The sequence below is a fragment of the Barbus barbus genome (genome assembly GCF_936440315.1).
Source record: "Barbus barbus genome assembly, chromosome: 45".
NCBI lineage: Eukaryota > Metazoa > Chordata > Actinopteri > Cypriniformes > Cyprinidae > Barbus > Barbus barbus.
In genome coordinates, this window is record NC_136723.1 from 16,685,736 (window position 1) to 16,702,701 (window position 16,966).

Here is a 16,966-nt window from a genome sequence, read left to right on the forward strand (position 1 = left end):
AAAAAAAACATGATTTCTGAGAATTGTTAAAACCGTTAAAAAAGTTATCTGTTTTTGCAAATGAACTCCTCATATATATATATATATATATATATATATATATATATATATATATATATATATATATATATATATATGATGAATAGAAGAACACCATTTATTTGACATTATACATGTTTTACTGTCATTTTTGATCAATTTAATACATATTTGATGGATAAAAACATGCATTTCTAATAAAAACAAGCATATACACACATACCCCAAACATCCGAATGGAAGAATATCACGGTTTCTGCATAAATATAAAGTAGCACAACTGTTTTCAACATTAATATTAATAATAAATGTTTATTGAGCAGCAAATCAGCATATTAGAATGATTTCTGAAGGATTGTGTGACACCGAAGACTGGAGTAGTGATGCTGAAAATTTGCATCACTAGAATAAATTACATAATAATAATTAAAATAGAATAATAAAATCGTAATATAGCCTATCGTATCTCTCGCTCGGTCCCCTGTGACTACACGTACGTACCTTCACGGCCACCGTAGTTACAGATGTTACAACCGGCTAGCGTGATTACACTGTTTTCATTCACTAAAAACGTTAGGTAACGTTACAATACAACCGGTAATATATCCCGAAGACTCATAACGTGCAGAGAAATGGTCCGGGATAAACAGGGTTATCTGGTATTTACCGATGGCCGAAGCAATCATTTATTAGCTCGCCGGTGAGACAATTCTTTGTTTGAGAGAAATGCTATTCTTGGCCAAAAATCGGCTCATAACAGTTGATAGATAGTAGATTCGGGGAAGCACGAGTCATTTGTCGACGATTGTATCGATTGAAATGCATGACATGGCGCGTAAAGCTGGATTGAGCTGTTGATAACGCATAAAACTGAACAATGAGGAGAAAGAAAGGAACAACATCCTCAAATCATGTGGATCCCGCGGGTAGGCTGTGATGAGTTTGAAAGTATGAACTTGAGACGAGACCCTGTTCTTGAAATTGATTTAATATTGTTTTATTTAATGTTTTATGTAGCCATCTCACAATGGTTCATGAACAAAAAGCATTAATTGCATCATTGCAAACCAGGTCCCAATTAAGTAGCTATGCAAATATTATAAAAACGCCATCGCTGTTGATTATATTTATATTGATTTACATTTATATTCTATTAATGTCATTTGGAGATTAAAAAAAAAGAAATATGTTGGTTCCTTTTGTCATTATTTACAGTGAAATAAAATTTGTCATCTAAAATATCTGACAGTCACCAACTAGAATATCTGAGGAATATCAGTACAGTGTTGCCAATGCAAATAGTGTAATATGCCTTGTGTTTTTGCCTGATGGGCTCCTGTGCTTTATTGCTTTATTCCAGCAGAGTCAGACACTATCATTCCAGAGACTCCTGAATCCCACCGTCCATCAGGATCAGCTCTCTCCACTGCCCTTTCTGACTCTGATATTGAGATATTAGGCAGTTCCATGATGCCAGTCAGGTCAGTAATCAACTGTAGTGTTTGTGCTTCAGCCCGAGGCGCTGTGAATATAAAATGCTCCCACAATGTAAAAATGTTTATAATCTTAAAAGAAAATGCTATAGTAAAACCAATTAATTGTTTAACTGTGAGTTTATGGTTTAACATTGCATTGAATAATTTTACTGTATGTGTTTTAAAAGGAAAAACTAAGAACTGCCATATAATTTACAGTAAAAAAACAGTAAAAACAAATTACCAGAAATCCCGGTGTCAAATGAAAATATTTTATTTAAATATTTTTGTTATTATCAGTAATGTACATTAGGGTGTTTTGTGTTACATTTTCTGTTATTTAGCTAATGTCGTCCCATTATTTTACATGTCACGTGTTACTCTGATGTTATATTGTGTTTGTGCATATGAGCACTGTCTATATCCGTGTATTGGCCATTTTTTATCAATAGGCTATTTATGATGTACTTGATCATTCATAGTGTGGCTTTTTTTTAACCACCTAGAGTGGTTATCAGTACATTTTAAAGTAAAATGCAGATTTTATTATATAAACATTATATCACTTAAGAGATATATAATAAAATATAAAAATATACAGGCACCAATATGCCATCCTGTAATAGATGAAACACTGTCACTGTATTTTTTACAGTGAATTTCTGGCTTTATTTTTAACCGTAAATTTAACAGGTTATTTAATATTTTTTAAATTGAAATTTAGGATTTTTTTTTTTTTTGGTAAATTTAAAAGGATATTTACGGGGATACAGTGCATGCTTTGAACAACTTGCATTGTATAGTTGTTTTTTTAGTGTTTTTTTAGTGCTGTAAACTGACACTCTAGCTGACAAATCAATAATGTTATTGACTATTTTCATTACCAGTTATTTATTGATTTGATCAAATATATGCAGCCCTGCAAAATTATACAATGCAGAGTGCAAAAACGTCTGCAGGTTCTGTGCATCTGCTTTATTTTAATTTTATTTTTTCTGCCATAAACTGACATTACTGATACTTGTTCTTAGAATTGATAATGAAAAGGTATTTATTTTATCATAGTTACAGCCCTACAAAGTAGTTCAATGGTATGTTTTATACTTTGATATCAAGGCAAGAAGAGCCTGAGAAAATAGTGTTGTCATCTGATGAGATATCACTCTCTGATAAAGAAGTAACTGTGGTGAAGATTGAGAGGATGCCGAAGCACAGCAGAACAACAAGATCTACCTCAAAAGCTCAAAAAACACGACAGAAAGGATCACGTATGGTAAAAGCAAGCGCTTTCTACACCCACTGTGACAATTTTGGGTGCATTCCAGCCATCATTTGGGCTGCATGTCAATAATCATCTCATTGACGTTTTAGGTGACCAATAGTGCGCGCCCCTCACTCCTGAAGACGTCTGGGATGGCAGGTACAGATAAGCAGAGCCACTCCATCAATCTAAACAGCTCCCATGATAAAAGCTCATTGATCGCTTGAATGGCTTCAGTATTGCTGAATCTAGCTGAGTTTGAGGTGAAGATGCATTTGCTGCATTGATTCGTGTGTTGCTGAGCCTTGTTGACGTGCTCTCATTTTCAGCGTCTGATTTGGTCCACGAGAGGAGACAGCAGCAGATGTGTGGCGCTTCCCAGGAGAGCGACAGCTCCCATCGCAGGAGAAAGAGGCGGGCTTCTGCGGTGAGCTCAGGCCCAGTGATTGGATTAACATGGGACGCTCCTTCTCTGATCCTCTCAATACTGACAGCAAGGCATTTTATGCCGCTGCAAATCCACCGAGGCTAAATTGAAAAGAGTGTCCCGATCAAGGACACTAACAGTATGTCTTTCTACCTGGGATATCAAGTGCCAGGTTACCGGTTAATCCCTTTTCGAGATGATTTATTGGGCTATTCGTCATTTGTCATTGGCGAGAGTGTGTGCATCCGCACTTTAGTGCTGCAATGATGACATATTTTTGTAGGGCAACCCATAAGTTACCATTACTTAGGTTACCTCCACAAGCTTTTCAATTATTGCAGAAAATAAGCTTTTTGACCAGTAAAAGTTCATGATTCTTACCCATTTTATTCATTGTGATAATCTTCACAAATGAACACAATTGACCCTTCGCAACATACCACTCTCATGCCACACATCATGTTCTCATTCAGTGAAAAATACATCACGGAGCATAGAGGAAACTAACAACAGACAAGACAGAGCAGGTTTCTTTTGGTATGAAATAAAGTCTCATCTTTCAAATTTTGTCATTTTTTAAGAAATTCAGAAATATATATATTGTTTTGTGGCTTTTAATGTGTTGTGACAGATCGCTGTAGTGCCTCAGTTCAAGTGGCACATTAACTGATCTTCTCTTCTTTACTAGTTAAAGCACGAAATAAACATGAATGAACATCAGAAGGTATCTTGCTTCAAGCGTGAAAAGACATCAATATTTACCATTTTTCAAGTTCAAGGCCTCCAAAGTAAATCTATTCTCCTGTCTGGATTGTTCGTTGGACAAAATGACAGATTCAGCGTTATGATTGGTCAGATTGCCTGTCAATCAAACTCCCAGCGAAGGGTCAATTGGTTTTTGAAGTCAAAGCTAAACCTAGGCTATAAAACAATTACATCACGGTCACATGACTCAAACGTCATTCTTTCAGTCTTTATTTAAAAAACATTTTCAACGTAAGTTTGAGTTAGAACAGTTTGCAAAAACGCGATTATTATCACATTTACATTTACATTTAGTCATTTGGCAGACGCTTTTATCCAAAGCGACTTACAATTGGGGAATACAAAAAGCGATTCATCTTGAAGAGGCAATCAGACAGAGGAAGTGCTCGTAACACCAAGTCTCAGTCTTTGTTCAAATAAGTACAAGCTAGTAGGTGGAGAGAAAGATAGAGGGAAAGTTTTTTTTTTTTTTTTTTTTTTTTGAGTTTAGGATGAAGTCAAGTACTGCGGAAAGAGATGAGTTTTCAGTTGTTGCTTGAAGGTTGCCAGAGATCCGGCGTTCCGGATAGGGGTGGGAAGATTATTCCAATTATCACAATTATTATCACAATTTCCTGTTCGATATGATGATGACGTTTAATGTCCTCGATAACCTCTATTTAGCTAGTTGTCAGTAACCGACCTGACAAGTGAAAGGTTTAAAAAAAAAAAAAAACACACAAGGAGGTATTTTCTGATAAAACGTAAAAATATCACAATCTTGTGTTAACCACAGACTTTATTTCAGACATTAAAAGGATTAGTTCACTCCAGAATTGAAATTTCCTGATAATTTATTCACCCCCGTGTCATTCAAGATGTTCATGTTTTTCTTTCTTCAGTCGTAAAGAAATAAAGGTTTTTGAGGAAAACATTCCAGGATTTTTCTCTATATAGTGGACTTCAGTGGCAGCCAAAGGGTTGAAGGTCCAAACTGCAGCTTCAAAGGGCTCGATCCCAGCCGAGGAATAAGGGTCTTATCTACCTTTCCACATGACTACGTAATGCGTGAAGTCGTGGACGCGTATTGCAGAGCTAGTGCAAGATGAGCATTTGTGCTTAAAAGTATATCAATTTTAATTTTATTTTAGAAAATGACTGATCGTTTCGCTAGATAAGATCCTTATTCCTCAGCTGGGATCGTGTAGAGCCCTTTGAAGCTGCACTGAATCTGCAAATTGGACCTTCAACCCATTGGTCCCTGCTGAAGTCCACTATATGGAGAAAAATCCTGGAATGTTTTCTTCAAAAATCTTAATTTCTTTTTGACGAAAGAAAGAAAGACATGAACATCTTAGATGACATGGGGGTGAGTAAACTATCAGGAAATGCTAATCCTTTAACCCAAAATCCATTCTAAAATAATCCTAAAAAGTATTGAAAAATCCTGGAATGTTTTCTTAAAAATCTTAATTTCTGAACATCTTAGATGACATGGGGGTGAGTAAACTATCAGGAAATTTTAATTCTGGAGTGAACTAATCCTTTAACCAAAAATCCATTCTAAAATACCCTATTTACTTCAGGACGGTGGAACCAGAATGCTAAAATGCAAACTCGTTTCCAGGTTTCGACCTACAAAAATACGTCATCCCTGCAGCACTGGGACGTGGGTCACAACAGTATTTTGTGTGTCATTAGGTGGATGATTCAGAGGAGGAGGGGCCTGAGCCGAGATCTAAAGATCAGGAACGTATGCTGAGAAAACTTCAGAGGAAGTTTCCCCATCTTAACAAGAATGTGAGTCATTACCGACTGACGTTGGTCATCTTCGTACAGTACGTGAATAAAATATTTGTTTGAGATTGGGGGATAATGTTGAAGTGTGTGAAATCCCACAGGAACTCAGGGATGTGCTTCAGGAACATAGCTGGCTAATTGACGATGCCTTGGAAACACTACGAATGTTCTCTGACCTTGGTGAGATTTGATGGGAGATTTGTTATGTATAACTTTAAAGCACACTAGACTCATGTATGAATATGTGTACTTTACTGTAGTAGTAGTAAGTAATAATGCATAAACCAGTGGACACTTTACTATCCCATGAGGCAGGGAATGATGTTACAACTGACATCGAAGGTCAGGACAATGACCACTTAATAACAGATAACTGGGTTCAAGAACTGAAACTGTGGTGCCCCTATTAAAAATATTTATGGTATATTATAGTAAAACCAAACATATTTTTTGTGCAAATCTTTCACAGGTGAAGGTTGTTTTAAATAAAAAATTGGGGTGATTTTTTTTTTTTGGGTGCCTCTAGTGACAATATATATTTTTATTGATTGACTGATTCATTCATTCATTTGTTTTTGTTTTGTTTTTATTTATTTATTGTATTAAATTTATTTATTATTTAAGAAATTAAATTAAATGTTTATTTATATTACAGTCTGTTTCTGACTCTTATTCAATTTCTTACGCAACAGATACAGCTGTGGCCTTGAACTTTATGGTGACATCTACTGGCGTGGAGCTATATTAAATTAAATTACTTAAAATGGCCAAGTTTTTCCCCCATTCATAAAAAGATTCTTATGTAAACTTTTGTCTCAGCTGTGCTCAACCATATATACCATATATACTTCTATAAGTAAGCTATTTAAATTTAGATAGAACCATGAGAACAAAGATGCAACATAATCATGTCATAATTGTCCTTATTCTTACTTTCTGTACATTTTGTAGTTGAGTCTGAGGATGACGCCTCGCAAATTTCCACTGCTGCCAAACGCCCCAGACGGGTTGCAAGTACCCGTCAACAAGCTCAGGTTGTCCAGTTTCCCAGCCCACATCAACCAAAACCACACAGACCTCTTGACAGGACCAAAACATCTCAGAGGAGTGCAAAGCAGTCGGTAGTGACCAAAACCATATATGTGAGCTCAGAGGAGGAGTGCAGTGACTCCGAGACCTCTTTGGTGAATGTATTACTGGACTCTGACTCTGACCAATCAGGTGAAACCCTATCCAAACTCAAATCTGAGATCCTCAGCTTCTTTCAGACTGCGTCTGTGGATGAGCTCACACTCATTGCAGGATGCTCTTTGAAGAAGGCTCAGAAAATCACTGAGCTGAGGCCCTTTAAAACGTGGAAAGATCTGGTGAGAGAACTGTGCATTTTGCTTTCTGCTGATAACTGGCAGAACATTTAGGTCATGATCAAAGAGCAGCTCTTTTTCTAATTTCTTTCTCAGGATGACGCCATGCACAGAGGAAATGGTCTTTCCACTGAGCTGCTGGCAGGATGTCGGGAGGTTCTAAAGGAAAGGGAAGTTGTAAAAGGTCTCATGAGCAAGTGTGAGGAGATATCAGTAAAACTGATCCAAGACGTGACCCAAGTGATGAACAAGGGCCCAGGCTCTATGAGCCAACCCCAGATCCTCACTAGCACGTAAGATTTAACATCATAGATTTCGGGGGAAAAAATTGCATTTTCATTGTAGAGTGATCATTTTATTTTCATATTTCTTTGGGTTTTTCTAGATTCCATCTGAAACCGTACCAGCTGATTGGACTGAACTGGCTGGCTTTACTACATCAGAACAAACTTAGTGGAATCCTGGCAGATGAGATGGTCTGTTTTTATGATGGTTGTGTCTGAATGTTCATTTCCATTGTGATGATCCCACATTTAATCACAAGGATGTGTTTTCTTCTTTTAGGGTTTGGGGAAGACAATTCAGACCATCTCGTTTCTGGCCTATCTTTATCAGGAAGGGAACCATGGGCCTCATCTCATCACCGTTCCTGCTTCTACACTTGGTGAAAAGAGCAATTAGCATCTAAATAACTAGGGCTGTAAAATTGATTAATCGTGATTAATTGCTTCCAAAATCAAAGTATGTACTTACATAATATATGCATGTGTACTGTGTATAGTTAAGATGTACAACATATATATATTAGCGATGTTAAACACTTAATCGCGATTAATCACATTCAAAATAAGTTTTTGTTTACATCATATGTGTGTGTCTACTTTATATTTATATATAAATACTCACACATGCACGTATATATTTTGAAAATGTTTACATGTATTTACATGCATATCTATATTTATATAATTTATATTATATATAAACATATTTATTATATAAACATAGCATTCTTCTGAAATATATACGTGCGTGTGTGTATTTATACTGTATATACATAATAAATATACACATTACACCCACATATATTATGTAAACAAAAACTTATTTTGGATGCGGATTTAACAGCCCTATTAATAATCATCACCATACAATACCAAAACAGTCTGAATCATCTAAGCTTGTTGTTTCTTTTACAGATAATTGGGTTCGGGAACTGAAACTTTGGTGCCCCAGTTTCAAAGTACTGGTTTATTATGGTAAAACCAAGCTTTTTTTATTTTATTTTATTTAATCTTGTACAGGAGAAGTTCATTCATTTATTCATTTATTTATTGTCTCTCTCTCTCTCTCTCTCTCTCTCTCTCTCTAATCTATAATGTTTGATTAATTATATATGTATATAATAATATATATAACTATTTAAAATTTTAAAATGCATATTACACTGTTTTTTATGTATGTATGTATTTATTTTTATAATTATATACATTATATATAATAAGTAATATATTATTCTTGTTTTCAATTATTTTATTATATATAATTGTTATATATAAAATATTACTTTATATAATAATATATATACAAATGTTATATCTAATTATATTATTATATAATTATTACACATAAAAATGTTATTTATTTATTTTATTTGATCTTCTTTTATTTCTCCCAAACTCCTCCAAACAAAGTAATATTTCCGCCTCAAACTCACATGATAGTTTGAGCCAGTGCTGTTAGGATATCTCGTTAGGATGCAGAAAATAAACTAATGTTTTAATTGCACTCCACTTTTTGGGGAGAAACCAACCTACAAAAGGTTTACTTTTACACATTAACCTGGAAAAGGAAATGTTTTAGCATGAAAAAAAATATATATATAACATATAAAAGAAAATGTTGATGTCAATCTAATTGAGTTATTTCGGTAGGGTCTGCTGAGGATCGCAAGTATATGCGCTATGAGATTCTGAATCAAATAGTGGATTACAACATCATTGTCTCCACGTGAGTATCGAAGTTCAAGCTCTCAAATACACACATGGTTCTTGCCCTGAACCCTCGAAGTAAGAGTCAAGGTGTCATATCCTTCATAGACCACCTGCATGCAAATCCGAGAAGGCGCCTGGGGAAATATGTATCTTTTGAACTATGCCACACACGGAGCCACAAGCCGTGAAGTTAGTATAGAAAAAAGCACCCTTGTTAAAGACATAATAATGATGAAATACTCAGCGTTTGAGTGGACGTGAAAAGGTCCAAGTAAAATGACCCTGTCCCATTCATTATTTATGGTAATGAAACATGGCTGTGCCTCATGTCCTGTTGCTTAATACCTCAGCTCATTAAGATGGTCTCTTGTGCACAGTTACAACCTGGCTATTGGAAATAGCAATGACCGCAGCCTGTTCTGCAAGCTCAAGCTGGAGTATGCTGTGTTCGACGAAGGCCACTTACTGAAGAACATGAACTCGCTGCGCTACCGACACCTCATGGCCATCAACGTAAGCTCACCATAAGCTGCATGTATAGCTGTCATCCATAGCAACGCATCAGTGGTCATTAAGAATAAATGCCTTGAGCTCTATTACAGCCACATGGGCTGTTTGTGTAAAAGCAGGAGTGTGTGCTGCCCCGATGGGGTTAACCACTGGGGTTTAACTGCCTTTGCCCCCTCAGGCACTCAGGTTTCTCCTCCATTTGTGTCCCCTCAGGCTAAATATCGTCTTCTGCTCACTGGAACCCCGCTGCAAAACAATCTACTGGAGCTCATGTCTCTGCTCAACTTCATCATGCCCAATATGTTCTCCAGCAGCACTTCACAGATCTCCAAGATGTTTTCCATGGTAGAACCTGTCCATCTCTAATAGGGTTGACCTTATTAGTAGTGGTTGTTAAGGCGGTCATTACACAAATGATAATTATTGATAATTAAATAAAAAAAATTAACATACGAAACAATGAAAACTAAAACTAGTCATTTTAAATACTGCATGTGATTTATTTATTTTTTTAGTTATATTAAGAGAATATTGATAAATTTAAAGGGAAAATGGGCATGCAAAATTAGATACACAATAACTTAATTTATATTAAATATCAACCTATACAGATAGATTAAAAATCAATAAAATATTGGCTGATAAGCAATATTGCACCGATATTGTGCAGTTTTATCACTATTGCTCATAATAAGCAACATAAAGCTGGGAGCATGCTGTTCAATTTTTGCCACGATTTTAACATCCAAGATTTTATGGGAGCGTAAAATTTCAGTTTTCATTGGGGCATTACTTTAGCAAAGTATTTTTCTTTCTTTCTAAAACATTAGCTTAAGGGTTTACTTGAGTCACATGGTATCACCTCAATCAATCAACCAGCTGGTAATTTTCTATAAAGGACCCAGAACGAACACCTTAGCAACACCCTAGTCATGCCCTAGAAAGCATCACAAAACACCTTAACAACACCCTAGTAACCACCTGACCAGCCCAATGCCCTAGAAAGCACCCAGAACACCCTAGCAACCACCTAGTCATATTGTAGAAACCACCCAGAGTACCTTAGCAACACCCTAACAACCATTTGGCCAGTCCAATGCCTAAAGGCCAGCCTAATGCCCTAGAAAGCACCCAGACCACCTTTACAACACCCTAACAACCACCTGACCAGCCTAATGCCAATAGAAAGAACCTTGAACACCTTAGCACCACCCTAGCACCCATCTGGCCAGCCTGATGCCCTAGAAAGCACCCAAAACACCTTAGCAACACCCTAGTAATGACCTGACCAGCCTAATGCCAATAGAAAGAACCTTGAACACCTTAGCACCACCCTAGCACCCATCTGGCCAGCCTGATGCCCTAGAAAGCACCCAGAACACCTTAGCAACACCCTAGTAACCACCTGGCCAACCTAATACCTAAAGGCCAGCCTAATGCCCTCTGAAAGCAGCCAGAACACCTTAACAACACCCTAGCAACCACCTTGCCATGCTTGTAGAAAGTACCCAGTACTTTCTCTATAGCAACCACCCAGAAGACCCTACCATCAGGTCAAGCAGCACTATTATTTTCTTCAATAACTAATATTTATTTTGTCTGTTTCCACCAGAAATCTTCAGAGGAGCAGAGCAGCTTCGAGAGGGACAGGATCACCCACGCCAAGCTCATCATGAAACCCTTCATCCTCAGACGTGTGAAGAGCGAGGTGCATCTGCATGCAGAGTCCATAAGCATTCTGCATAATGCATGTGGTCTCAAAATGCATGCCAATGTGAAAATCTGTTGGACAACATCTCAAATGCATTATTCAGTCTCACGAGCAGATGAGGCACTTTGCTTGTCTTGTTGACCCTCTGTGGCTCTAGGGCACTCCAGCGATTCACTGACAGATGATGATGTGCCCGGCAGGTCCTGAAGCAGCTGCCTGCCAAAGAGGAGCAGGTTGAATTTTGTGCCATGTCCGAGAAGCAGCAGGAACTCTACAACGCTCTTTTCCACAAACTGAGGCACTCCAGTAATGGGGAAAGTATGTATTTGAAGGAGATGTTGTTATAAATGGTACTGGCTTCAGTATATGTGAATCATAGTTTATTAACCATGTCTTTCTGCAGAACGCGAGCTGACCAATGTGATGATGCAGCTGAGGAAGATGTCCAACCATCCGCTTCTTCACCGGCAGTATTATACCACAGAAAAACTCAAAGCTATGAGCAGACTCATGCTCAAGGTCTGAGATATTTTTATATGAAGTGATACATTTTGATTAACTCCGCAGGAAGTTTAGATCTTAGCAGGCTCTGATGGAATCAGTGGGCTTCTTACATTTTCTCTACTGATTTTAAGTAGGTCAGCAGAGCTCATGTAGCCAGACTTTTGACTATCAGCATTACGTCTGATACTGTTTTTGTCTTATTCTGTCAAAGAGCTATCCATTTATACATGAAGAGACAGTCTGATTGGCATGAAAAAGTTCATTTTTTAATTGTTGTTTAGGGAAAGGTTTATGTAAAATAGATTATAGGGTGCTGTGAAAAATAACCATTTAATACATTTCAGAACACTGTTGGTCTGAAAATAACAGCTGTACAGAAAATATATAATAATAATAATATTAATTTTATTTATGAATCTTTATGAATACTATATTACAATAAAACAGTTATTGGACATAAATATAAATAATAATAATAACATTATTATTATTAGGCCACTGTGGAAAATAAACTTAATCAATTTCAGTGTTTTTTTAAATAAACAGCTGTGTGTATGGATAATAATAATAATAAATGTATGAATGTTATATAATGCCAATGTTAAGCAATAAAATATTTTTTATGAATATATTATTATTGTTTTTTTAAGTTATTATTATTATTATCATCATTACTTGTCACAATGGTCTGTGAACAGCTGTACAGAAAATAATAATAATAGGATAATAGTTATGATTACAATATTATTGTTATTTTTTATAATTAATAATAATAATTATTATTATTATTATTAATAGGTTGCTGTGGAAAATAGTTATGCTATCAATTTTAGAGCAGTGTTAGTCCACGAACAGCTGTGTGGGGGAACAATAAATAAATTAATAAATACAATAATAATAAAAATAATAATCATAAAACAATAATAACAACATCCATAAAGATGTATTTTTAGTTATTGTGTCAAAAATATGAAATAAAACAAATTAAAAATCGGTTTGGCATTTCGGTCATACACTTAATAAACATAATCTATGTTAATATCACGTTATAGGTAATCTAAGTCATAAAACAACAGTATTGGTCAATCTTGAAGTGCTTCATATAGAACTGCAGCAGGGAATGAGCATAATTAGGGCAGATATTTATTACGAGTGTAGTTTGTTACCTGTTTTGTTATATGTGTATCTTATGTGAAGAGTCTGTACATGTTATCGTTAATTCCAGGAGCCAAGCCACCGTGACGCAGATCCCGCTCTCATTAAAGAAGACATGGAGGTGCTCTCAGACTTTGAGTTGCACCGCCTCTGTCAGCAGTATTCTGCACTGCAGGAATACCAACTCAACACAGACATACTGCTGGACTCGGGGAAGCTCAGCTTCCTCACACAGCTGCTGAACTCCCTGAAGGAGAAGGTTGGGGAAAACAGATTCCTGTAATGTTCGGCAGACTAAATTACATTTTCAACAACCCCTTGGAGTATAATGAAAGTTATTTAACTGTGCAGAGAAATACACTGTCCCAAATGACACCATACTGCATACTGTCACCTATAGATGTAGTATATACCGCACACAGTAGACGACAGTCATTCCAAACCCATGGCTTACTTTCTTCTGTAGAACACAAAAAGCAGACGTTTAGCAGATTGTTCATGCTGCTATTTTACATACAATGAATTTGATCATGTTGTCCTCTCATTTCCATCAGCATAGTTAATATCTATTTTTTTCCTCGCAGGGTGATCGAGTGGTGCTGTTTAGCCAGTTCACAATGATGCTTGACATTTTGGAGGTGTTCCTGAGACACCATAAGCACAGATACAACCGACTGGACGGTTCAACCCCCATGAGTGACAGGTAAACACACTTAGATGTCAAATGTTGCTGAGTAAAGGCATTGAGGACAGTCTCGGATCATCATCTTTGTCCTTCTATCGTCGGCTCATGTCCAGACTCATGACAGGAGCGAGTGAGAGAGGTAATCTTGGCAGCTCGTTTTGAGGCGGATATGATGCTTATTGTGTCTCATCACAGCTGTCGTAAATCACGGATCGTGTCTCCTTCAGTGACACAGTGTTCTCCATCCTTGTACTTGAAGACTTTGTCTGTCTTAGTTTCATAGAAACAGAGTACTGGCTTCATGTTCTGGCCAAGAACCAGACAGGAAGAGATTGCTTCGTCCTGTGAAAATTATTGGTCTCGTTTTGTGTTCTGTGCCGTTATTGTTTTGGTAGGTGTGGATGAGTTTTTGTTTTGGGTTTTGTTTGCTAGGAGCTGTTTTGTTTTAATAATTTGACCTGTGGACAACCTAATGTAGTTATATATTATAAAAAAAAACAACTATTTATTAATTTATAAATGTATATTATTAAAAATCTTATTTTTATTATTATTATATTATATTGTTATTATATTATATTGTTATTTTTATTTATTTATTTATTGTAAGATAAAAAAGTAGTGGTCGACCAAGACCAATATATCGGCCGATATTTGGCATTTTTCAAATATCAGCATTTTAATATGTTCCGAGACTTTTATATTGGCTTTTATTTTATTTTATCATTCACAATGCACACAAACTTCTCCGAATACTGAGAGTCCTGTTGGTTAAAGTGTTTACTTACTTTTTTAAATGTATTTTAAATATTTCTATATTTGTGAAAAATACTATAATAGGATTACTGAATCAAGAAGTTGTCATCTGAAGTATGTTTATTTTACACATTTATTTTTTTAACTCATTTTCAAATTATTTCAAATTTCTTAAATATGAATTAAAATAAATTATTCTTAAAAATTATTTTATTATTAAAATATACATATAAATGTATATCGGCTTTATATCGGCCATCCTGCTTTCTAAGATATCTGCATCAGCATCGCCTGTCCAAAAAAACAATAATAAAAAAGTATATTTTTCTCACCGAAGCAGAATTTATTTGATCAATAGGCCTAAATGCCATTAAATCAGTATTATTGTGGAATATTACTACAATTAAAAATATATCTGTTAATATTATTAATAATAATATTAATAATTTGTTAAAGTTTTAAAATATAATTTATTCCTGTGATGAAAAGCTAAATTTTTAGCATCATTACTCTAATCTTCAGTGTCCACATGATCCTTCAGAAATCAATCTAATATACTGATTTGCTGCTCAAACATTTATTATTATTATTATCAGTGTTATAAACAGTTGTGCTGCTTCAAACGTGGAAACCATGATAGATTTTTGTCAGGATTTTTTGATAAATTGAAAGTTCAGCATTTATATTTCAAAATAGATTTTTTTTGTAAGATTTATACGTCTTTACTGTCGAATCAATACATGCTTGCTTGCAGAAGTATTAACTTCTTTCAAAAAAAAAAAATCTCACTGATACCAAACTTATGTTTACCAAACAATGGTTGTGTACATGTGCTCTTCAAGAGATAATTTACTGCTATGCATTTAAATTAGTAATGACCTAATTCTCAAAATAGATAATTAAATGTCCAGATAATTAAAAAAGCACAGATATAAGCCAATAACTAATATGGCATAACTGATATAGTGTGCATATTGTTGATGTCCACCAAAATTGAACTATTTTGTTAACGACATAAAGAGGAATTACAACCAAAATGTAAATTAAATAGCTACACTTCATTCTGTTTCATTCATGTAGGTCACCAGCCTGTTCTCCCACTGTTGTTTTCTTGGCCGAAGCACTTAACCCCATGATCCACAGGGACTTTTGCTTCTGTTAGCGTACTGTAAATCACGTCAGATAGACTTCTTAATGCCAATTAAGTAATTGGACAGTAATTGTAAATCTCACTGGGCTTTTACAGAATTGGGCTGATTGACCAGTTCAACACAGACCAGGATATATTTGTGTTCCTGCTGTCCACCAGAGCCGGAGGACTAGGCATTAACCTGACTTCAGCCAATGTGGTCATCCTTCACGATATCGACTGCAACCCTTACAATGACAAACAGGCAGAGGGACGCTGCCACCGGGTGGGACAAACCAGGTTAGAGAACACTGGACATGTCTGTCCCACAGTAGGCTTTCCTTTGTTTCACTAGCGTCTGTCCTAATGCTTTATAATATCTGAATGCATTTGTCCCATTTAAGGACAGTGAAGGTGATCAAGCTGATAAGTAAGGACTCCATAGAGGACGCCATGCTCCGCATTGGAGAAAGAAAACTCAAACTGGAGCAGGACATGACTGCAACTCAGGAGGGTGAGAACACTTTAATAAAGCTCACAGGGATTTTCACCTGTGTTTTTTTGTAAAATGAATACAAATCTGCTTGGTTCTTCCAGGTGAAGAGGACACATTACCTGATGATATAACCTCGCTGCTCAAAGCTTCTCTTGGACTCTGAAAGCTGGCTCAGGCTCAAAGCGTACTGTGATATGGTGACACTTGACTGAATCTGAAAGAAAAAAAAAGTACTGTAGAGCACTGGAATTTGATTTTTCTATACTGCTTGCAAAAAAATATGAGGTTTAAAGGAGCAGATATGTTTACATTTCTACCGTTCTTGGCAAAAAATACTGTAATATTGTGGTGATGTTGGTGTTTGTTTGATTGTTTTTGTATTCATGGAGGTTTAAAACCTCAGTTGTTTGATTAAAAAAAGTGTATGTTGTTGAAGGAATTTTTTGTTATTAGCTCATTACCTGAGTTGGTCTTGATTTTGTGGTTTTGGTCTGGATCTGGGTCTCATCTTAGTATCTCAGATAAGGAAACAGTCAGTTTCCAGCAGCTGTACAATGTGACCCAGTGCCTGAAATAAATTCTTCAATAAATTCAGCATTTTCTGTTTCAGTTTATTAAAATAGACAGCATGGGTCTTGGCTCGACAATCGCATCTAAACACTGAATCTTGCAAACATTATTCATAGTTATTCACCTATACTCTTAAAAATACAGATTCTTTAGCATTTATGGCTCCATAAAGAACATTTATGGAATTTTTCCAAGGGCTCTTTAAAATGGAAAAGGGGTTTTCAGACGATTAAACGTTCTTCACACCAATAATAATAAAACAAATATTCTTTTAAGAACTGTTCACTGAAAGGTTCTTTAGGGAACCCAAGATTGTTCTTCTATGGCGTTGCTTTATTTTTAAGAT

General features: G+C 35.8%; 1 protein-coding gene across 1 annotated transcript; it reads left to right on the forward strand.

Annotated features, from left to right (window-relative positions):
- The first annotated feature begins 544 nt into the window (after window positions 1–544).
- smarcad1b (SNF2 related chromatin remodeling ATPase with DExD box 1b) lies at window positions 545–16,646 on the forward strand. The gene is made up of 23 exons (XM_079407620.1): window positions 545–965; window positions 1,400–1,520; window positions 2,631–2,787; window positions 2,886–2,934; window positions 3,105–3,202; window positions 5,648–5,746; window positions 5,848–5,926; window positions 6,698–7,113; window positions 7,207–7,403; window positions 7,496–7,586; window positions 7,675–7,774; window positions 8,310–8,369; window positions 9,045–9,120; window positions 9,482–9,617; window positions 9,828–9,959; window positions 11,227–11,322; window positions 11,526–11,643; window positions 11,729–11,844; window positions 13,055–13,243; window positions 13,569–13,687; window positions 15,672–15,854; window positions 15,959–16,068; window positions 16,152–16,646. Exons 1-23 carry the CDS (start codon window positions 917–919, stop codon window positions 16,211–16,213), a joined length of 2,853 nt encoding a protein of 950 aa, XP_079263746.1. The 5' UTR covers window positions 545–916; the 3' UTR covers window positions 16,214–16,646.
- The last annotated feature ends 320 nt before the right edge of the window (window positions 16,647–16,966 follow it).